This window comes from Emydura macquarii, unplaced genomic scaffold (genome assembly GCF_026122565.2).
Source record: "Emydura macquarii macquarii isolate MOO-44397 ecotype Brisbane River unplaced genomic scaffold, CSIRO-AGI_Emac_v2 contig_1451, whole genome shotgun sequence".
Lineage (NCBI taxonomy): Eukaryota > Metazoa > Chordata > Testudines > Chelidae > Emydura > Emydura macquarii.
Genome location: NW_027131588.1, coordinates 16,779,441 through 16,800,509, shown reverse-complemented (window position 1 = coordinate 16,800,509; position 21,069 = coordinate 16,779,441). Strand labels below are relative to the sequence as shown.

At 47.1% G+C, this 21,069-nt stretch overlaps 4 protein-coding genes across 5 annotated transcripts in view; 2 read left to right on the top strand and 2 right to left on the bottom strand.

The window, feature by feature from the left end:
* RNF20 (ring finger protein 20) overlaps positions 1-516 on the bottom strand; it is a 69,727-nt gene extending 69,211 nt beyond the window's left edge. The window contains exon 1 of the mRNA XM_067553258.1: positions 466-516. The gene's annotated coding sequence lies outside the window, so the exon portion shown is untranslated. The remainder of the gene's footprint in view (positions 1-465) is intronic.
* On the top strand, positions 460-4,000 carry MRPL50 (mitochondrial ribosomal protein L50). Its single transcript, XM_067553260.1, has 2 exons — positions 460-617; positions 2,357-4,000. The coding sequence occupies exons 1-2, from the start codon at positions 532-534 to the stop codon at positions 2,745-2,747; spliced, it is 477 nt and encodes a 158-aa protein (XP_067409361.1). The 5' UTR covers positions 460-531; the 3' UTR covers positions 2,748-4,000.
* A 4,141-nt stretch (positions 4,001-8,141) lies between these two features.
* On the top strand, positions 8,142-17,102 carry BAAT (bile acid-CoA:amino acid N-acyltransferase). 2 transcript variants are annotated; one of them, XM_067553449.1, is made up of 4 exons: positions 8,142-8,300; positions 9,942-10,439; positions 14,489-14,691; positions 16,140-17,102. In XM_067553449.1, the coding sequence occupies exons 2-4, from the start codon at positions 9,977-9,979 to the stop codon at positions 16,734-16,736; spliced, it is 1,263 nt and encodes a 420-aa protein (XP_067409550.1). In that variant the 5' UTR covers positions 8,142-8,300; positions 9,942-9,976; the 3' UTR covers positions 16,737-17,102. The 2 variants fall into 2 exon arrangements, with proteins under 2 accessions (XP_067409550.1, XP_067409551.1); XM_067553450.1 differs by having other exon boundaries at positions 8,142-8,382.
* Positions 17,103-18,242: 1,140 nt separating this feature from the next.
* PLPPR1 (phospholipid phosphatase related 1) overlaps positions 18,243-21,069 on the bottom strand; it is a 155,692-nt gene continuing 152,865 nt past the window's right edge. Inside the window, exon 8 of the mRNA XM_067553254.1 lies at positions 18,243-19,821. Within this exon, the coding sequence (XP_067409355.1) occupies positions 19,789-19,821 (33 nt within the window). The 3' untranslated portion in view covers positions 18,243-19,788. The remainder of the gene's footprint in view (positions 19,822-21,069) is intronic.

Below are 21,069 nucleotides of genomic sequence, written 5' to 3'. Positions count from 1 at the left end.
CGTGTGCGTGTAGCTAGTAGTGCACACGCGTGTGGATGGCATGTCGCTGGCTGTGCCTCCGTGCTCTCTGGCCTGGCCCTGCAGGGCCCGGGGAGACACGGAGCCCCATGGGCCGCCTCCCCTCCCTGGCAGTGCCCAGCTGGGCCAGCAGCACTAGCAGCTCCCTATGGGTAAGGACCAGGCCGCATCCCGGTTTCTATGACAACAAACATCCCGGCAGCCGCCAGGGGCGGACCCCTCCATCCGGGTATCACCCCGCTCAGCTCCACCCTACGCACTGACCGCCCTCTGCGCTGGGAGCCGCCCGCGCGGACGCGAACTACATCCCCCAGAGCGCTGCGCGGTGCCGCGCCTCACCCACGTGACCGACGGTGGGGGGGAGCGGGCGTTGATTTCCGGGGCGATGGAGGGGGGAAGGAAAACTACACTTCCCACGAGGCAGCGCGGTTGCGGAAACAACCCTACCTCTCCCGTCGTGCCACGGGCCTACTTCCGCAGGGGGCTGGTGGCAGCGGTGGCGCCGTTCCCGAGATGGCGATGGCCAGCGGGCTCGTGCGTGGCTGGAGGCGCCTGAGTCTGGGGGTCCCGCCGCGCAGGGCATTGTGGGGAGGCCTGAGGTAACCCCGAGCGAGGCTCTGTGCCGCTCTGTCCCCTCGCGGAGGCGCGGCCTGGGGTCCTGCTCGGGTCCGAGAGGCCCGGGCCCGCCGGCCCTGGTGCCCAAGCCTTGCCCCGCGAGCTCCCCATCGCTGCGTCACCCGCCGGCGGGGACGGTTGCCCGTGCCCTCCTACGCGGGCTGGGGACGCGCGCGCGCCGAGCTGTCTGGCCGGCCCTGCTCGCGCGCCCCCCACTCGTGCCCGCTCCGCGCGCGCGCCTCGGCCCCGCCGCCGCTCCCCTCCCCCATAGCACGAGAACACGCCCAGGGGCGGGGGAGTCCAATCGCCCTCCTGGCGTGCACGACTGCCGTGTAGACGAAGCTGAGGGCGCGTCCACACTCCGGGAGCGGAGCTGCCCTGCGGCAGGGCTGCTCGGGTAGCACGACAACGCTTCCCACAGCCAGAGAAGGAAGTTTTATGTCACTCGAGTTAATCCGCCTGCAAAAGGCTAGATCAACGGACGAATTCTTCCGTCCCTTTAGCCGTGTCTACACTGGTGCTCAGGGAGCGATTTCCCCCAGCACCAAGCACTGCAGCTATGTTGATCTGGGGTTCTAAGGCCAGCAGGTCTTCCAAAACAAAGCCACTGGCTTTGGTGCCAGCCCTCAGGCATCCCCACTGCAAACCTGGCTCTTCATTTTCCTTGTGCACAGTAGAAGCGTAACGCTCACGTACCTGGACCAGAGGGACAGGTCTTACTCTTTGCACGTCACTTTGAGCACCTCAGTCTGGTTGCCTCACAGCTCCCACAGATGCTGTGAAAGTGCAGATGACTACTGTTGGGTGGCAACAGCAGGATAGGAATGAAGCCCGTCCTGGCATTCATTTGCTATTATACGGGCCAGTTACTTTATGGAATTGAGAGTCCTTCAAGGGATGGTTGTGCTGATTTGGGCTAGAAGGAAAGTGCCTGTAGGAGTAATTTAAGAAGTGATATTTAAAGTGGGGAAATTCCTGAGATGTTGGAAAGAGGCAGAGGGAGGGAAGCCATTTGGGGAAGGGATAGTCTTTTCATTCTGTGTTAGTACAGCATCCAGGGGTCCTGGCCCCATGATTCGGAGTCATAGGTGCCACTACAGTACAAATAAGCCTCTTGTGGACAATCATTGAGGTAAAAATCAGGCGTTATGGACGAAAGCTAGTTTGGAGATTGGATTTTTTTTTTTTTAGGTATTTTCTAATGGAAGTTAAAAACCTAGTTTGAGAGCCCCATAGAGATTGGTATTTTTTCATATAGATATTAAATCTCCCCCACTGTAAGCTTTGTTCCTACAAAACTAACTTTATGCAGCTTGTGTCTACAGCAATTTATGGCGTTACCCAGTTGTAAGTGGACATAGGAAGACTACTTGCTTTGTAGTTGAACTGTCTGTTCCCAGAAGCAATAAAATAAGAGGGAAATAACGACTGACTTTGTGGCTGTGGCAAGTGGTACTTGCTTGGTGAACATTATTGAAGGTGGGCTTTCTGGAAAAAGCTGAATTAGCCTCAACGTGCCAACATTTGTGTTGAGCATATATGCAAATCACTGAAGCAAACACCGTGCTCTGTCTTCAGTGCAGGCATGTGGAAGAGCTACACAGATCATGAGTGAAGCCAAAAATTAGTGTGAATGGGGGGGGGATTCTAACCTAAATGTGAAAGAACTCAATTTAATTTTATAGCAGCCAAGAGATTTAAAATACTTCCTTCTGATCAACAGGAAGAAGGTGGGAGAACCAGAGGTAACTGAAACAGCTGTTCAGGTGAAAGAAGAACCCATCGTGGTGTGTCCCCCACCACGCAGTAGGAAGTACCTTCCCCCAGTGGATCTCCACAGTCGACTTGAATCTCACATCAGGGAGATCTTTGGACCCTCGCTCCCTGAGGATTGGCAGAAGGCCTCATTAAAAGAAAGCAGGTTAAAGTATCGCCTGCTGGCACATTTGGCAGCAGAACTAGGCCATGCAGTCCCCAATTCGCAACTCCACAAAATGTGCACTGCTGGGGATGTATTGGCTTTCTACAGCAGGCAGGTCAAAGACGCCTCAAAATTTGATGAGCTATGCGCTGCAGAGCTGCCCTCAAATCTAAAAATTATGTGGGAATACTGAGTCATGCCAGAGAAGAGGGACGACGTCTAGGAGAGATTCATCATGGTGATGGTCTAAACGTATAAGTCATTGGGAGTTCACTTAAATGTCTTTGGATTTCAAGGACCGTGCTTCCTGTTTCAAAAAAGCTTCTGTTATGATGCCACAGTGACAGCGTGGTCAGTAAAGAGAACATTTGTATCCCAGGCTATGCTCCCTATTTAAAGGTATAGCTACACTAAACAAACAAAAAAAAAAAACCAACAGCAGCAAGTGTCAAAGGCGGGGTCAACTGGCTCAGGCTTGCGCTCTGAGGCTAAAAATAGTAGTGGAGACATTCCTGCTTGGCCTAGAGCCCAGACTTTGAGAACCTACAGTGGGTCTCAGGGATCCACCCCAAGTGGGAACATTTATATGGTTATTTTTAGCTCAGTAGTGAGAGCCTGAGTTTATTTAGAGTCAGACTCATTGCTATAGGTCTCTTTTGCAGTGTAGATATGCCCTATGAATGATGCAGTGATTAGTGAGGATAAATAAAGGACACTGATTCTTGCCTTTTTTCTTGCATCACTGTAAACTGTATTACTGGAATCTGTATTGCATAATGGGCTTTGTGACCTTGCATATACCTGATTTAGAGACTTACTGATGTTGAGGGAATATTTGTCAGACTTATTCTCGTGTGCTGAAGCCAACAGACTGGAGGGGGTGGGAGAAGTCCCTTGCTCCCTATCTCCAGTAGATCTTGTAACCGTTACCCTTCTCTGGGTGGGGGGAAAGGTAGATCCTGTCAGCAATAACACAGTCAAAAGCTGTTCCAGATGCACAGTACTAAACTCAGCTAGGTGTAAGGTGTGTAGATTACAAACCGGCTGCTCTTGAAAAAACTCAGATTGTGGATGTACCAAAATAAATTGAACTGGTTGTCTGTAATACAATGAGCTCCATACTAACTCAAAACAGTCACTGTCTTACATTAACATTTTAAAGTATCACCAAGATTTTCAGTACAGTTATTAAATTCCTAGTTCAAGACCTCCACCATACAGCGGTGGAAACTGAGTTCTGCTGGTCCCTTCAGCAGTGGCTTATTACAGTTTTCACTCTATTCATAAGTTTTTTCCTTATCACACAATGCATGTGTGTCTTTGTTCAATAATTAGTCAGCAAGGAGAACTAGCGGTGGTGATTTCATGTACATATCCATCAAAGATGTATGAAAAATGGAAATATTTTGTAAGAAAATGTAAAATAAATGACAATGTGGGAACTTACTGGTATTGATTGTGTGACTGTTTGGTCTTTCACAGACAGGGTTAAGTGCAAGGGGGACGAAGAGGGGAGTCATTTGTGGATAAATATGGGCGCATGGGTCTGGAGGATGATGAATGTTTCTGCACCATCACACATAGTAAGCCTGGGTGGATCCCTTTGTGTAGGAGGCATTTACAGTAACCTGTTGGGTCATAAGTTTTGGATTACTGTGGGGAGCTGCTGCTTTCAGTTGCAGGTCCTTACGTACTAGTGATGTTATTTTGTAGCTTTAAATCAGCAAGTTTCATAGCTACCACTTTTTCCATCACAATTCCCAAAAAGTTACTAGGGAACTCATACTCCCATGTGCATCCTCCCTTTCCAGGCCAGAGGAATTCCAGCTTTGTTTGAGTGATTCTTTTAAGTATTATTTAGGTCAGATGAAGTTTTAGTAGAAACAATGCCACTACTGGTAGCTATTTTTATGAGTGGGTTGGGAGAGGTGTGAAGAGTTACCATAGGTGTCCCTTATTGGCTGAGCATAGCATAGCAGTCTCTCCTCCTCCTCTAGCAACCCCTGCTGACAATCACCCTGGTCCTTGCAATGGTCCCCCTCTTGTACCTCAGCTCTTCAGCCAAATCATGTTTAGGCCTGCCCCTTCCAGAGCAATAGGAAGTCTAACAAACAAATGTCATATCTCCCTCCAGACTGCCGCCCTCAATGCAGGGCCCAGTGGTCCATTCATTCTTGTCTCCGCACATCCCCTTGTCCATATCACCTGAGGGGCTTCGTGCCACCTTACCGGTTGAACTCAGGCCTGCCCTCTACACTGGGTACTAGTCTAGGGATCCAAGGGCAGGGTTCAATCCACCAGACTTCTTGCTACCAGCCTTCCTACAAAGCTTTCCCCTTTGTTCCAGGCCACTTCACTGCCTACCACCAGGAAAATGATTGCAGAGTTTCTCTCGTAGCCCCTTCTGTTCTAATTTTCCTGTTTATAGCACCACCCAGCTCCTCCCCATCTTGTCTTCATCATTAATTAGGCCTGGCCCATCCACCGGGTGCAGTCAGGTGGTTAATTGGCTGCTGAGGCTCACAGCCCTTTCAGAGCCAGGACAGGGTATACACTGCATCATGTGGCAGAAGAGTTGACTCAGCACAAGCACACTGCTGGAGATACCCATGTGATACGACAAGTAAGGGATTGTAAACACATCCTCACAAACTATGGCATATCGTCATTTGTAATGCAAATATCCTTCATGTCAGCACAGCACAGTAAACAGAGGGCATGTAGCAAACCCAAAACATATAAATCTGCCCCTAATTTGTGGAAGGCAGGAAATGGTTGGGGGCTAAGTCATAGATTCCAAGGCCAGAAGGGAACACTGTGATCAACTAGCCTGACCTCCTGCACAACACAGACCATAGAACTGCCCCCAAAATAATGCCTAGAGCTCCACAAAGGCATTGTAATGTCTTTAATGACTGTGTTTACTAACTACACACAAGGCTTAGCTGTATGCATCCTGTTGTGCTAGCAGCATCTCAAACACAGAACATGGGGAATATGACTAAACAATTTACATTATGCCTGCATAATAAAAATGTTTTAAATACTGGGGTCTTAGTGGCTTCTCAGGAGTTGAGTTTGCAAAAAAGGACGGGCATGGAGAACGAGCGAATCCCATAGGGTTTCTCATATTTTTATGGAGTGCCTTACTTTCAAGGAGCCTAAAGTATAATAATAAATAAAGGATCTACGGGAATGCTGCGGCTGAGCCCTCTCAGAAGCGCAAGAGAGCAGGCAAGCGGCATGCTGTGGAACAGCAGGTATAGGAGAAATGATGGTGAAAAGACACCCGCCCAACATCATAATCTCCCAGAAAGCACTGGGGAACTTGAATGTTTATACCACATGGACAGAACCTGGTTCTTAAACGAAGGTCTCTGAGTGGCTTTGTCCTAAAGATCCCTTGGCAGTAAACTGTATGGAGTTTATCAATTATCTACCTTAGTGGGGTCAGAGGCCAGCCTTAGACAAAATGATGCCCCAGGTAAGGTGCGTCTTTGGTGCCCCCCCTTCGCTAAACTTTTGAATATCTTAATTTTTTATTGCCTTTGTAGTCCATTTCACGACTTTGATGCATGATTTATTCCTGTCAGATAAGACAATAAATATGCACACTGGGATCTGTACATTTGTATTTATTCATGCCCCATATAAGCAAATACAAAATGTGTTTCCCTATGCTTATAGAGACATTTTAATTTTAGGAATACCTGCAATGTACTAACATCAAGAAATGGAACTGTGCACCAACATTGGGTGGACCAGTATTAAATAGCGTTACAGTGGTTAACAGCCTTAGAATGTAACCCCTAGTCCTTCAGTTCCAAAGGTCGCTTTTCTCACCTTTGCCTCCACAAACTGAAGTACAGCATCAGAGAGACGCAAAGATTGGCCAATTCGGTTCCTCTAAGCTTATAGAAACATTCTAGGAAGTTAGTGAAAAATGAATCCACATACAGAATACTGAGATCTTACTTCAAACGTTCTATTTTCCCTTTTGTCGCTAACAACAAAAACAGCACCCGCACTTGCCCTCCCCCAAGACTGACACCCCAGCTGGTCGCCTAGGTCTCCTGCCCCTAAATCTGGCCCTGGGCAGGATGATGGGCTAAATTGAACCTTTTGAAATCTGAACTTTTGAGGAAGTCGAAAAATTTCAAACCTTATATTTGATCACTATGTTATCCCCGATGGATGGACAGATGCACACATGCACTCTTTTTGCTCTTCAGTTAGTGTGGTGGAAGGTGCCACTATAAAAGGTAGATAACTGTTTTTTTTGTGAACAGGTGGAAAAAATATTCTGTGGGGAAAAAAAGGAATTTTTTAAAATATAAATTGCATTTTTGATGTTATTTAAATTACAAGTTTTTCTCTTTAAAAAAAAATCTGTTTAAAATGAGATCAGAATTTAATATAAAATATATTAAGGCCTAAATTTATTATAATCTCATAAAACATTTAGATTAAAAATATGCTGAATCCATGAGCCTCTATCAAGAACTTTGAGCTAAAGGCTGCTTTTCTATACAAAAAATCAGGGGGCAAATATCTAACTTTTGAGGTCAAGCTTTATAAATATGGCACAATAGGGCATGTACTGTATTAAGGACTTGCTCCTGTGGGGGATCCAGGGGCTGTGGTACTGGGTTCAAGAAACTGGCAAAGTCATCACTAGCGTTGGGCCTTGGCATCAGACACCATCCCTCATGTATCTCTCAGGATACACCACTGAACTCAGCTGGGGGGGGTGGGTCTAATATTCCTATTTTATAGCTTCTCCCTACCTGAGCTCTGATTGGCTCAGGTCTCAAATTATGAATATTTATGACTCCACCCATCAGTTTCTAACATACTCAAAATGTACAAATTAATAAGAAGCTGAACATATTAAGCTACAAAATGACAAATGTATATAGTTATAGTGCACCTGCCTAGGTAGCTAAAAGAGTTCCCAAATCTTATGTATAGGCTCTATTTAGTTGTAAATCAACATGTTTTAATGGTATATCAACCAATGAGTATGCACCTTTCTTTAGCAAATCACTGAAGGCCAAATGGAAAAGTTGATTTAAGGCTTTCCACCACTCGGTGTGGAAATTTAACTGGCTGCATTAAATCACTCCATCCTGCTTGGGAAGCACTGTCTCAGTAGTGATCAGTCAAGTTAAACCAGTTTTACAGCAAGCTGTATGGTGAGGTTTCATTCTCAGAGCACCTAAAAGATGCTCAGGAAATAAACCACTTACATGCACACAGCTAGGAAAGGGTTACATAGCTCACATCTCTAACCTGTTTGCTAATGTTTTTCTTTTTTCTTGTCCTGAACTCCCCCTCGTTTTGTCATGTGCCGTCTCTACCCCTCCTGACCCTTCCTTCTCACAGGAAGTGAAAGTGACAGAGCAGGAGGAGAGGGGACAGGCAGACAGAGGAAAGGAAAGGGGGACTGATTAGGAGAGAGATGAGGAGGGGAGAGTGGGAAAGAAGGGGAGGAGATGGGATCCATTGGTCCGGCCAGCCTCTCCCCTTTTAAAGTAGGAGGAGTTGCTTATGGGATCTGGCTCTGAGATGAATTCAGCCAAACTGCCACTCTTTAGGGGCAAAGCGCTTTCTGCATTGTTATTTCTCAACCTCTCTTCACGGCAGCTCTGCAGCAAGCTACGGGAAAGCTGGCTGGGACTAATTTGCAATGAGATTTGCAATCAGACTTGGGAACAGAGGAGTCACAGCTCTTTAGAGAGCGCAGGTAGGAGCTGGGCTCAAAGACTAGTGCAAAACTGCTGAATGCTGGGGCCCTAAGGGCCAGATGTTAAAAGCTATGTACACAGGTAAAGATGCAGACAGGCACTTGGGAGCTTTTGGAACTCTCAACAGGTGCCTAACTCCCATTGTTTTCAGTGATAGCTGCATCTTCACGTGCCTAAATACGTGTAAAAATCTGTTCTTACATTTGGAGGGGGCTAATCTTCCTTTCTTGCATCCCAGTGCCAGAATAAGGGAAGAGAAATGAGGTGAAAGAAGCTGTGACAGGAGTTTAGTGTGAGAGCGGTGTGCTTGTGAGCCTGTATGGATTGTGTGTAAGTGTGTGAGCCTACGTGAAGTCAGGGATATACTCAGGAAATGTCTTTGTGAGTGTGTCTGTCTCCACATATTTAAGGGAGAATGTCTCTATGTAACTGACACATTGCTGAGTAAGGGCAAAGTTCCACATTCCCAAAACAGGAGGCTCCAGCCTCACTAATACCAAGCATGGATCTAGGAGTCAGGGCAGCTTGGAAGTAATCTTGGCTCTGATCCTGACTTGCTGTGTGACTTTAAGCATGTCATTTGAGCGCTCTGTGCCTCAAATGTAAGTCACACTGTAGAACTGGAAATGTTAATTTTTTTGCTAAATGTGGATGGATTTGGAAAATGAGCCCTTGTTTCTAGCATGTGGCAGTGCATTCTAGCAGAGGACACCGTGGAGGATGAGAACACAAAGATAGCACTTTGCACCAGCACCTCTAGTACTAAAGTAAACAGCTCTAGAGTAAATAGTTCTCTGTCCCGCAGAGGTACTGAGGCTAACTGCCTGAATGCTTGTCAAATGCTCTGAGGCCCTGGGACAGAAAATGCTATAGAAGTGCAAAGTATTATCACGATTTCTGTCCAGTGAGCTATACTTCATAGCTAGCTGTCGCTATAGTGGGGCAATCAAGGACTAATAAAAAAGAAAAAGCAAAGAGAACCAGTTGACACAAGTCAAGTTGAATATTTTGGGCATCAAATCAGCTAGAGATGAGCCTGGCCTCTGTCTCGCTCTGTTTTAGGTGTTTACAGAGCATCAAGCCCTAACTTGTCTAGGTGCTGTAACAGACTGAAAGAAGGGAGAAACAAGTTTCAAACCAAAGCTGGCTCCACCCATGGGGATCTCAACACTTTCTCCCTCACTCCCTAGAAAATGTGGTCCTTGAACCTCCAGCACATCACTGCATCTTAGCTGAGTGTGAAGGTTGCAGTAGAAGAACTGGCAGATGAGCTCCTTGTTCTGTGATTGACAATCCCGGTGGGATCCAGAAACCCGAATCCCCACAATCAGTTGAGCTGTTCTATGTTTTTTCCTGGGTTTCTCTGAACCGTGACCCGCACTCAGACCTTTGATTCAGTGATGCTGCTGAAACCTCCTAGCACATCACCTATCCACACACCCCTGTGCTTCTTGTGGTGCAGAAGTATTCATACCATTGTGATTGCATTTGTTGTGAGCAAGACGAATTATTAGCAGGTGATGGGGCTAGATGGCCTGACTTAATAGGAATCTCCCATTCCTACCTCCTATTGCAGCCCACTGTAGTTTAGGCAGTTGGTATTCCTAAATTTCATTCTCTCGTCTCTCCTTGTTTCCCAGGTACCTGAGGACTATCAGCAACCCCTGGTTTAGCAATGATCAGGCTCACGGTCACCCCGAAGAAATCCCTTGCTGACGAACCACTGAAAATCCAGGTCTCGGGCTTGCCCCCCTCCCAGCTGGTGACCCTCCAAGCCTCTCTGACCAATGAAAAAGGGCTGCTCTTCTCCTCAAGAGCATTCTACTGCTCAGATAAGGCTGGTGAGGTGGATCTGGAGCAGGCTGCTGCCACGGGAGGGGATTACACTGGCGTGCAGCCCATGGGTCTGCTCCAGTGCCTGAAGCCAGAGAAGCCGTTCCATAGGCTGATGAAGCAGGATGTTATGCAGAGTCCTTTTCGGGTCCGCCTGGATTTGTTCGACTCAATTCATTTGTTTTCCTCACCCCACGATCAGCCCTTAGCCAGCCAGACTGTGGAGAGATGGTATGTGGCACCCGGAGTACAACGGATCCAGATCAGGGGCAACAGAGTCCGTGGAGCCCTCTTCCTCCCTTCAGGTGAGAGAATCACCTTCTCCTCTGTCCTAGAGCTGGGAATAAGTAATGACTTTATTCAGCAAAGGCAGCTTTTTCTGTTAAAGAATTGTCTACCAGCTGATTGCAATCTTCTCCAATGTGTTTGCCAAATAATTTCTGAGACGAATTCTTGGCCTGAAGATTGTCCATAGTTTGGTGTGAGTGTGCAAAATTCTCAGCTGCGTAGATTAATTATGACTGGCTTGATGGGTCACATGGGGCTGATTTTGCTTCCTGTTTGGATGAGCATGACTTTCAGGATTAGGTTTCCATTGAGAATACTCATATTGATGAGTTCAGAATCACTTTCAGTGAGTCTCCTCCAGTAATGGCTTACTATTTGCTGTTTCCACACACATTCCTGCTAGTAAGCTCCAAAAGCTGTGCAATGCAAACACACACACACACACACACACACACACCAAAGCCCATTCATTCAAAAATGAATATTCACATTTTCCTTGCTGTTTTCACCCTATTCCATTCATTTCTGGTATCTCCATCTTCTCTCCTCTGTGCTCCACCTCTTTCTCATCTGCATCATCTTTCTATGTAAGGTACATGCCCCAATTCCCAGGAGCTGCAATGCAGAGCTTTCTTCATCTTACTAACCAAGCTCTCTGTGTACCCACTGGAGACGCCAAGGCTGTTATACTGTCCATATGGAAAAACAATGATCTGTTTGCACATGCCTACCTGTGTGTGTGCATGCGTGGTGAGCATAGGGGGGTGGGGTGGTTGTGAAGTGCAGAGTCACCCAGTTTTATGAGGGAGCTATGTAAGGGGTCATTATTGAGTTCATGGTCTAAAATTAGAAATATGTTTACAGCCTAGTCTAGGGAACCCCAGGAATCCACTTAGGGCTCTTCTCCTTCAAAGGTCTGTCCTCAAACATTTCAGGGGGCAAGACCTTTCCACATAACTAGACAAATCATGTTCAGGGGCTTCCTTAATGGTTTCCCCACTTCCTTCATTTCCATCCTCTGATGCCCCATCCCTCCCTAAGTGTATATAGCCTGCTGAGAAAACCCTACTCTCTAGATTGTAACCTCTTGGGGGCAGGGACGGTTTCTTTTTGATCCAGCCCGTGTCAGGCCAGTTTTTTTGAGACGTGCTGCCGCCCAAAGTGAGGGCATTGGCACTTCCAGAGATTTCTCTGCCAATGGCATTGCCGGTTTAAAGTCCGTGAAATCCCTTAAAGCAGCAATGCACTCAGTCCGGCAACACGGTCCCTCGCAAAATCCCGCCACCGAAAAGGTCTGATGCTGCGCCGCCGAAAAGGGGAAGATGGCCTGAATTTTTGGCGGATGGTATTGCATGGCCCCTGTGAAGTGCAGTTTGTGAGCATTTGGCCCATCACCATCAGCGAGAGTTTGACACCCCTGGTCTAGGGTCTCCAACCCTCAGGCAGGGTGAGACCGACAAGCAGTCTGTTGCCTCCGGCCCTCAGGCAGGTAGCAGTCTATGGTCTCCAACCCCCAGGTGGGGTGAGCCCAGTAAGCAGTTTGTGGCCTCTGACCCTTAGGCAGGGCAAGGCAGGCAGGGGGTCCGCTTGTCTGTAGCGGCAGGGGAGAGCACGTTCTCCCGGGGTGGCTAGGAAAGGGGGAAGGAGGATGCAGGCCCACCCATCTCTACTGTGTCCCAGCCCAGGGCCCTAGCAGTGGCAAAGACGTCTGCCACTGAGTCGGCGGGGCTCCCGCCACAACACGCCAACGGGGTCTTGCCCCTGACTCAGCCACTGGCTATGGCTGCCCCTGGGCCACTTCCTCCCCCTGTTCTCCTGGTACCTGTATCCTCCGGGTCCTCGGACTCGCTGGGGTACTTGGCTTGCGGCAGGCTCACCAGTCCCTCCTTGTCAACCGGTGGCAAGTCGGGGAGCTCCTTTGCGGAGGGCAGCTCCTCCAGGTCACAAGGCTCCTGGGGCTCGGCATCAGGCAGCTCCTCCAGGTCAGGGCCGGCCTCCGAGGGTATCTCCCACTCAGGAGTCTCAGGGGGCTTGGCCCAGTCACTGGGGCCTGGTAGGTCGGGCCATTCCAGGTGCCTCTGCTCTGGGAGGCGCTCACTCGGGGCAGCTGCCTGGCTGGGGTCAGGCCTATGCTGCAGCCAACAGGGCAGCATGCCTGCCTCCAGCGGCAGCCTCCCTACAACTGAGCTGCGGGGCCTGCCATTTATACTTCCTGCCCCGGCGGAAGCTCCGCCCCTCTGTTCCTGGGCTGGCTGGCCTGCCGGACCTATCACTGTCCAGCTCCTTTGTTGCCGGGAAGACTGGGCTGCCGGACCTTCTTCCTGTCCGGCCTGGTCGGTGCAGCCCTTCCTTGGGCCCAGGCTCCGAGGAAGGCCACTGCACCTTCCTACAAGCAGCTAGCAGAGACTGCATGGATGGCTTTTTATCTGTAGACAACCAGGGATCTCCTAGACTGGATTGATACAATTTAGTGAAAGTCTAAAATAACTCTTTAATAGCTAAAGGACTGATATATTCTATTTAAAAAAAAATTGACAGTGCGATTTAGGTCTGTTTCATTCAGACTGACATGGGGCAGTGAGTTGAGAAAAAGAGAGCTACTGAGGATGAAGGCTGTTCAGTTACATACGTTCCCATGCTCTGACCGCAGAGATCCCTGTTCAGACCAGTTAGAACCGTTTGGATGGGCGCATAACATGGAACTAATTTCCACCTTTGACACTTTGCTTGGAATGCCCCAAACCGTAAACCACCGAGTTACCCCCTGCTGACAAGGGAGAGCTTTGCTGGAGTTTAAACCATGTATCAGCAACTTGCCACACCCATCTGTCCGCCTCACCAGAAAACTCCTCGAGACTCTGCCAGTCTACACCAAACCTTGCAGGTAACATTCAGTGAACCCCAGTTCCTGACTTCCCCAGAGACATCTTCCTGCAGTATCCCGTCCATCTCACTAGGCACTCACAGAAGTTAAGTCTGCCAGCTCCAGAGAGATACTACACAAATCAGCCTATTTGCTCAGCTGAATACACACTCCTTACCTTAACACACAACACTGAGATGGTTTACAGTAAAAGTAAGCTTATGTTTATTAATAAAGGATAGAGATTTAAGTGACACTAAGCAGAACTAACAGAAACACAACATGGTTACAAACAAAATAAAATAAAACATGCTTTCTAGTGTCTAAAACTTAACTTTAACTTTAGCAAGCTATGGTCTTTGCCTTAACAGCTTTCTCACTTACATAAAGTTATTAACACACCCAGCCTTCCGGCAGGAGGCTTTGAGGGTGCTGTCCCCTAAGTGATGGATTACTGGGGGGTCTCTCCCCTTCTTCTTACAGTCCAGTAAACTTTTGAAATATATTCTTGTGAAGTGTATCCCTAGATAAAGTTCTTCTTCGTCTGCTTGTTCTTTGGGGTCTTTTTTTATCCTCTTGGCTCTGTTGGACTGATTACTTTGTTTGCTTTAAATGCAAGTGCACTTTCATTGTCTCTGGCTTACAAAGCTTGAGCCCGGCAGACAGGCATATACATGTATGTTTGTCTGAAGCAAAGGACAAACCTGTTTATCAGCCCTACTTGGATTGCTTGGTCTAAACATAGCGTCATAGTACCATATTTCCAGCATACCTACATAACCCTTCACATGCTAACCATACATACATGAGGCAATGATATTTGTGACCAGCAAGACGTTGTTTGGATAACTATTCTGACAACCGTGTATTGTGGGTGATGCGTTTGTCAGACCTGCCTGGATTTACTTTTACATGCCAGTGTGCCAGTCTTTAGGGTCACACCATCTCAGGTGGGTTCCACTTCAGAGTAATACGCGCAGCTGTTGTACTAGCTTTCTACATGATTCATCTAAAAGTAGAAAAGCAGCTACCAGAATTCTGCTCTGCTCCCAGGAGCAGGCTCTGAGCGGTAAGAACAAGAAAGGTTGGCTTCAATGGCTAGCAACGATTCCAATTCTAGCCATTTTGACGCTGATTCCATCCTTCCCTTTCCTTGTTTCTCTCTCGGCTTTTCACTCATTTCCTCTTCCTTGTTCTCCTCAGGAGAAGGTCCTTTCCCAGGGCTGATCGACTTGTTTGGTGGCATTGGTGGACTCATTGAATTTCGAGCCAGCCTCCTTGCTAGTCGTGGCTTTGCTGCACTGGCCCTAGCTTACTTTGCTTATGAAGACCTACCCAGTTTTCTAGGTGAAGTGGATTTGGAATATTTTGAGGAAGCTGCCAAGATGCTCTTGAGCCATCCTAAGGTACTTTCTGCTCGCAGATAAGTTCTCTGTCTCTTCTCCCTAAGTAGGGTGACCAGATAGCTAGTGTGAAAAATCAGGACAGGGAGGGAGGTAATAGGCGCCTATATAAGACAAAGCCCCAAATATTGGGACTGTCCCTATAAAATTGAGCCATCTGGTCACTCTATCCCTAACCCAACCACTGCTGAAGAAAGCCAGCAAACCGCTGCAAAGTCAGCCTGCGTGTCTAAGAGTATAGCTGCAAAAAAAATGTTGTGTTCTTAACTCGGGTTAGCTAACCCAGGTTAAAATAGCAGTGAGGACACAGCAATGTGGTTTTTAACTCAGGTTAGCAGCTCAAGTTCAGCCCCATTCGCCCTTATAGGTTTTAACGTGCACTGCTAGCCTGAGTCAAAAGATGAACCGTTGTGTCATCACTGCTATTTTAACCCATGTTACCTAATGTTGGTTCGCTAACCTGAGTTAAGACCACACCTTTTTTTTCCTTCCCCACTGTCTCACCTGTTGGTGAGGACAAATATGACCAACTGCAAGTTTTGTTCTCCTCCTGTTGAGTTTGCTCAGAGAGGCATTCCAAACTTCATCTTATCTTTGGCTTTCTGCGTAGACCACCGTCTTCTCTGCTCTTGGGTCTGTAGGAAAACAAGCTCTGCATTCAAAGAGGACATGTCCTATCATTTGAGTCTCACCCAGTGATAGGCACTAGACCTTGTTAGTGAGCAAGGCAACAGGGTCAAGACAGCAAAGTTTTAATGACCTTTTATTGGGGAAAAAAATGCAATGGGATTTCCATGTGAGATGGATTAGATGGGACCTCATCTGAATGTCTCTTCTGAATGATGCCAAATCTAGGGGTGCACACCTGTTCTCTTCCCCCATATTGCTCCGCAGGGTTACAATCACTAGGTCAAGCCCGCAGCCTGCTAGCTCAAATGTCTAGTCAGCTATTAAAATGCATGTATGCAACAGAAGTAAAAAAGGGTGGTGGGGAGGCAGAGAGCTAATTTCAAAGGTAATTATGACAGCCACATTTAAACTGGAAAATATGGGAACAGGATATATAGTTCTGGAGATGGAGTTAGCCAGATGGACATTTGCAGTTAATACTTTGAATTTCATGTGTCTAATTTAATTGCACAAATGCCACAATTGCATGTGGAAATCTGAATATTTGCATAGTCTCCATTTGCCATCTTGGTCTTTGCCTTGCATAATTTAAGGGCACAACTGTGCGTATCCACCTTTCAAACTTATGTCAGTTGGATGCTTATGTTATCTTGACTTACTAGTGAAAGTCCAGATATCTTGGTGCTGGACACGCTTAGTATGCTCAGCCTGTCCCTCTTGTGCCATTTGATCAGAGACCAGGAATCATCAAAGGGCAGAATAAATGCACAAAGGCTGGACATTAAATTAATGTTTAATGTATTTTTATGGTGTGTTTTTAGGTGGGTGGGGCAGGAGTTGGTGTGGTTGCAATCTGCAAAGGAGCTGAGATTGCACTGGCCATGGCAACGTTTCTACCACAGATTGCAGCCACGGTTTGCATTAACGGGCCCAATGCCATCCTTGGGTGTGAGCTCCGCTATCGCGATCTCCGCATCAGTCCAATGCCTTGCAAGCTTGAGTATGTCCAGTTCACACCCCTGAGAATGCTCTCTTTCGCTAGTGTCATTGGGGACACTCAAGCAGAGGCAAATCAAGGCAGCATCATCCCTATTGAAAAGGCCCAGGGCCAGATCCTCTTCATTGTGGGAGAAAGCGACGAGAACTACAACAGCAAAGCATATGCTGAGGAAGCGATGGAGAGGATGAGGAGGCATGGAAGAACGCACTGCACCTTGCTGTCTTATCCAGGTGCAGGGCACCTGATAGAGCCTCCAGGGTCCCCATTCTGCCCCTGCTCATGGAGCCCCTTTTTCATCTTCCCTTTGATGTGGGGAGGTGAAGCCCAGCCACATGCCGCAGCACAAGAACATTCTTGGAGAGAGATCCAAAGATTCCTTTGGCAACACCTCTGCCCAACAGGATGCAGCAAACTCTGAAGACAGGGAGGCCTGGACCGAAGAGTTTCTGTGGCTCATGCCCTCCCAAACCTGATCAAGAAATACTGGAACAAACTGTGAGCACTAGGTATCAAGTGAAAGAGAGAGATATCCCCTTGGGGAATGAGTGGATGCATTTTCCACCACTTCAACGCTTCCATCCTCTTTTGTAGTCCTGGAGCCAATAGCAGGCGGGAATCACAAATGCACAAACAGGACTGATTTGATCTAGTAGATGACAGACGTGTGCACATGTCTAGCTAGAATAAACAGAGCACTCATCCTATGAATGGGAGTCTGGTGGTGGCTTCTTTCTGCAGAGTTTCAATGCAAAATTTCCCCAGTTTTTTTCCCCAGCAGGTCCAACCCTTCAACTTTTGCTTCAAGAAAACCCCAGATTTTAGGGGGAAAGTACTGAAACCTTGCAGGTCCACTGTGATGTGTGTAGGAGTGCGTGGCCGTTACCTCATCAGTCTGTGAGGAAGACCTCGCCCCCTCGCTGTCGCACCTGTGTGGGCAAGCTTAAGGCAGCAAGTTAGCTATCTCTAGGCAGCGGGGGGGGAGGGGGGGAGGAGGAGGAGGAGGTAAGCAGTCAAAGAGCTCAGCCCTCAGACAGGGTGGGCAAATAAACAGTCTACGACCTCAGGTCCGCAGGCAGGCTGAGGCAAATAAGCTCCCAGGCTGGAGAGGCGCACCCAAACACCATCTAGGGCTCCCAAGCAGGGGTGAGTCTGCCACCCCAGGGATGGGCTGGCAACGGGGGAGGGGGACGTGGGCCCTCTCGACTCCACCGTGTCCCAGCCCAGGGTCCTAACAGTGGCAGAGCGTTCCGCTGAAACACGCCGACCAGTGCTCAGGCACGAGCTGTGGTCAGTGTCCCAGCCTGCTTCCAGGGCCATTGGCCTCCTCGGGGTAGTCGCCTGTGGCAATCCCAGCAACTCCTCAGCGGCTGGGTGGTCGAGCAATTCAGGCAGGTCAGGCGAGTCTTCGGTGCGGCTGGAGTCCTTGCCGGGCTCCCACTCAAGCAGCAGGCAAGAGACGCCCTTCTCCTCCGGCACCAGTTTCCCAACCAAGCTGCACTGCTGCAGCTGCAGGGCCCACTCTTTATACTTCCTGTCCCATCTCTCTGCTTCCGGATTGGTGCGCATGGCCTTCCTGGCTCCACCCACCAGGGAATGTGTGGCCATCCCTCCTTGTCAGTCTCGGTCCGAGGGAGGTCATACCCTCTCGCTACATGTACATAGTTACCACCTGTCCAAACCAGCCCTTGACAGGATTCACTTGAAACTTGGCCCAGATTTCCTAGCCCTTCAAGTCACTGGCAGTGGAATATCGTTTCCCTGAGAATTAGACATAAGGATTTTTCTGTCTGACATGCTGCTGCACCATTAAACTATGCTGGAGTCCACCTAGGCCTTGTCTACACTAGGAGTTTTTGAATCCATAAGACCCGCCATCCACCAGTGGCGACTAGTGTAGACAAAAAACAAATCACAGAACCCTGGATTCAATTTTTTGTGTGATTTTTTTTTTTCATCTGTTTTGGGGGGAAAAAAATACAAAAAAGCCAAGAAGAATCAACTTGGAAGAGTCAGGTAAACATTCCAGTGAAAGTACAGAGAGAGGTTCCATTCCTTAAAGGAGACATACATCAGTTATCACCATGCTAGAAAAATAAGAGGCAGGAAAACCCTAGGAACAAGGAAAAGTCACAAAGTGAAATTGTTGCTCTGGCTCTGTTTGTTGTAAATGGTTTCCCCTTAGTTTATTTTTAACAATACTGTGCAAACTGTAAAATAGTAGGTTTGTTAAAAACTGTATGGTCTGATTTACAAAAAAAATGCAGACTCAGCTATTATGGACTGTGCCAGTTATTCTTAGGTCCATCGAAGCCCCTAACTGAAAACAGAGTGCCAGGCCACAGGGAGATTATCAGGACCAAACTGACCTCTTGGTCTCATCAGTCTGAATCCCAAGTAACTCCATTGCCATTAGTGGTTTTGCTTTTCATTTGTACCAGCGAAACTAAGCACATAAATTAAGAGTAAGGTTCCTGTTATGACACCATAATGCAATTATGAAACATTGACATTCCCACCTAAGAAAAATACTGTGCAAATCCACAGTAACGGCCTCAAGCCCTTATGGCCCTATTTCTGCCCTTACATCTGCACATCTGACTTCATGTAGGAGTTGGAGGGTACGTCTGTGAGGAATTGACCTTGCACTGATGCTGTTGTCAATTGGAGTACCTTGGACCGTCACTGCAGAATACTGTAGTATTTTTTAAAGCGACCAACTTATTCTCACAAAAGTCAATTAAAAACCAGTGACCATATTATTTTAGTTATTCTCAAAGAACTAGCACAATCTTCCTCCTGCCCCAGCTTAATCAAGCCCTGATTCAGTATGATTCTTAAACTGTAAGCACGTGACTTGTCCCATCAATTGGGCTATTTCAATTGGACTATTCCCAGACTTAAAGATAAGCACGTGCTTAAGTAACTTGTTGCATCAGAGCCTGAGGGTTTATTACCTGTTGTCAGTACCCTTCAGGCTAGATTCCTGATCCCAATTAGTCAAATCTGAAGTACGGTTATGCAGATCTACGCTAAGTTTCCTGAGATCAGAAGTTGGCCCTTTGTCATAAGCATTCCCTGTGATAACAAAAGGTAAAAGTGAATTATTATAATTATTTTATTTCAATGTATATAAAACCAAAAAAAAAGAAAAAGTCTGTGTACAAATATCACACAACAACATCAACAAGTCCATGGATGTAGTTCCTCAGTGCACACTTTAAACAAGAAAAGAGGTTGGGGTCTTTTTTTGTTGTTTTTGTTTTTTTTAAATTCTGGCATAAATATATTACAGCTGACCAAAAAATCAGGGCAAGCTACATCACTTCCTCATACAAAAAATGTACAAAACATCAGCCTCTAACTAGACATAACATAATACTGGTCGTCACAGTTGGACATTTAGTAACTGCGTGTCTTGGAGTACTGTACCGAAGGGTCATAAAAAATAGCTTCTCTTGCTATCTTCCACTTCAGGTTACTTCAGTCATGGAGGCAGAGTGATTCTACAGAGAGGAAAAATGCAAACACGTGAATGCTTTCAATATATCTTGGTTAGGGTGTCTACATATTTGAAACAGAAGGGAAGAATCTGTATTACTGACGCATCAGGAATTATGCCCCCAATAATAAAGGACTTAAAAAGAAAAGATCATAGCAAATACATCATTGTAGCCGATTCTTAACCCAGGCCAAGATTTCCAAAAGGGGCTAGTGATTTTGAGTGCCTACCTTGAGACACTTTAAAGGGGCCTGATTTTCAGAAAATGTTGGGCCTCCCTCTTTCCACCCATGAAAACCAGGCCCCATGTTGAGCACTGCAAAACTGAACTATCCACACTCACAAGTGATTCTTGAAAATCTTGGTGCTGGTCCTATTCCTAATTTGGTTTCTCAGGGGACTTCAGTAATAAATGCAACCCCCTGGAGAGTACTCCCTTCCTTATAGACTGGACCAGGTGCCAATACAGCGACAAAGGAGCATGAATCAGGATGCACTGGACATAAATATGATTAAATGTTGTCTAACAATTCTGTCCTCATGCATGCAGGGCTCTGCAGAAAATAGACCAATTGCCAATACAAACAGTGCATATGGGGGGAAATGGGTAAAAGGAGGCATGTCAGGTCTTGCCCAGCTTGATCCTTTGGTGTTAGGCGACTTCATGTCAGATGGCCAGGAAATATGATGTAGAGCTTACGCATGCATAGAGGTGGAATACATCCAGCACAGCAAGCAACAATCCATCAAAAAAGATTAGCACAATGGAGAGGTGCATATTGGGCAGACACAGCCAAGGTAATAATACCACCACCCAGGGTAGACGTGACCTGAGGGGTGGCCTATATCCTGCACCTCACCTTGCTGCTTTGAGAGGATGAGGCATCCATTTGGTAGGGCTATTCCATAACTAGGGTACTGGAGAGGTGCAAAGGGAAATATAGTGGGGCCATCTGCAGAAACCTGTGCAGTTGGGGGAGGATCCCTTTCCCACATTTGGGAAACCAGTGCAATGGGTAACCGTTCCCATGGTCATACATGGGTAATGTGATAACTAGGACTGTCAATGAATCATAGTTAACTCAAGTGATTAATGCAAAACAAATTAATTAGATTAAAAATAGTTTTAATTGCACTGCTAAACAGTAGAATACCAGTTTACATTTTATAAATATTTTTGGATGTTTTTCTACATTTTCTAATATATTGATTTCAATTACAACACAAAATACAAAGTGCTCACTTTATATTA

Excerpts from the sequence above, each read along its gene's own strand:
- MRPL50 (XM_067553260.1), top strand. The coding sequence starts at position 532 with ATGGCGATGGCCAGCGGGCTCGTGCGTGGCTGGAGGCGCCTGAGTCTG. Across the intron at positions 618-2,356 it reads GCATTGTGGGGAGGCCTGAG|GAAGAAGGTGGGAGAACCAG; the intron begins GTAACCCCGAGC and ends TCTGATCAACAG.
- BAAT (XM_067553449.1), top strand. The coding sequence starts at position 9,977 with ATGATCAGGCTCACGGTCACCCCGAAGAAATCCCTTGCTGACGAACCA. Across the intron at positions 10,440-14,488 it reads AGCCCTCTTCCTCCCTTCAG|GAGAAGGTCCTTTCCCAGGG; the intron begins GTGAGAGAATCA and ends TGTTCTCCTCAG. Across the intron at positions 14,692-16,139 it reads TGCTCTTGAGCCATCCTAAG|GTGGGTGGGGCAGGAGTTGG; the intron begins GTACTTTCTGCT and ends GTGTGTTTTTAG.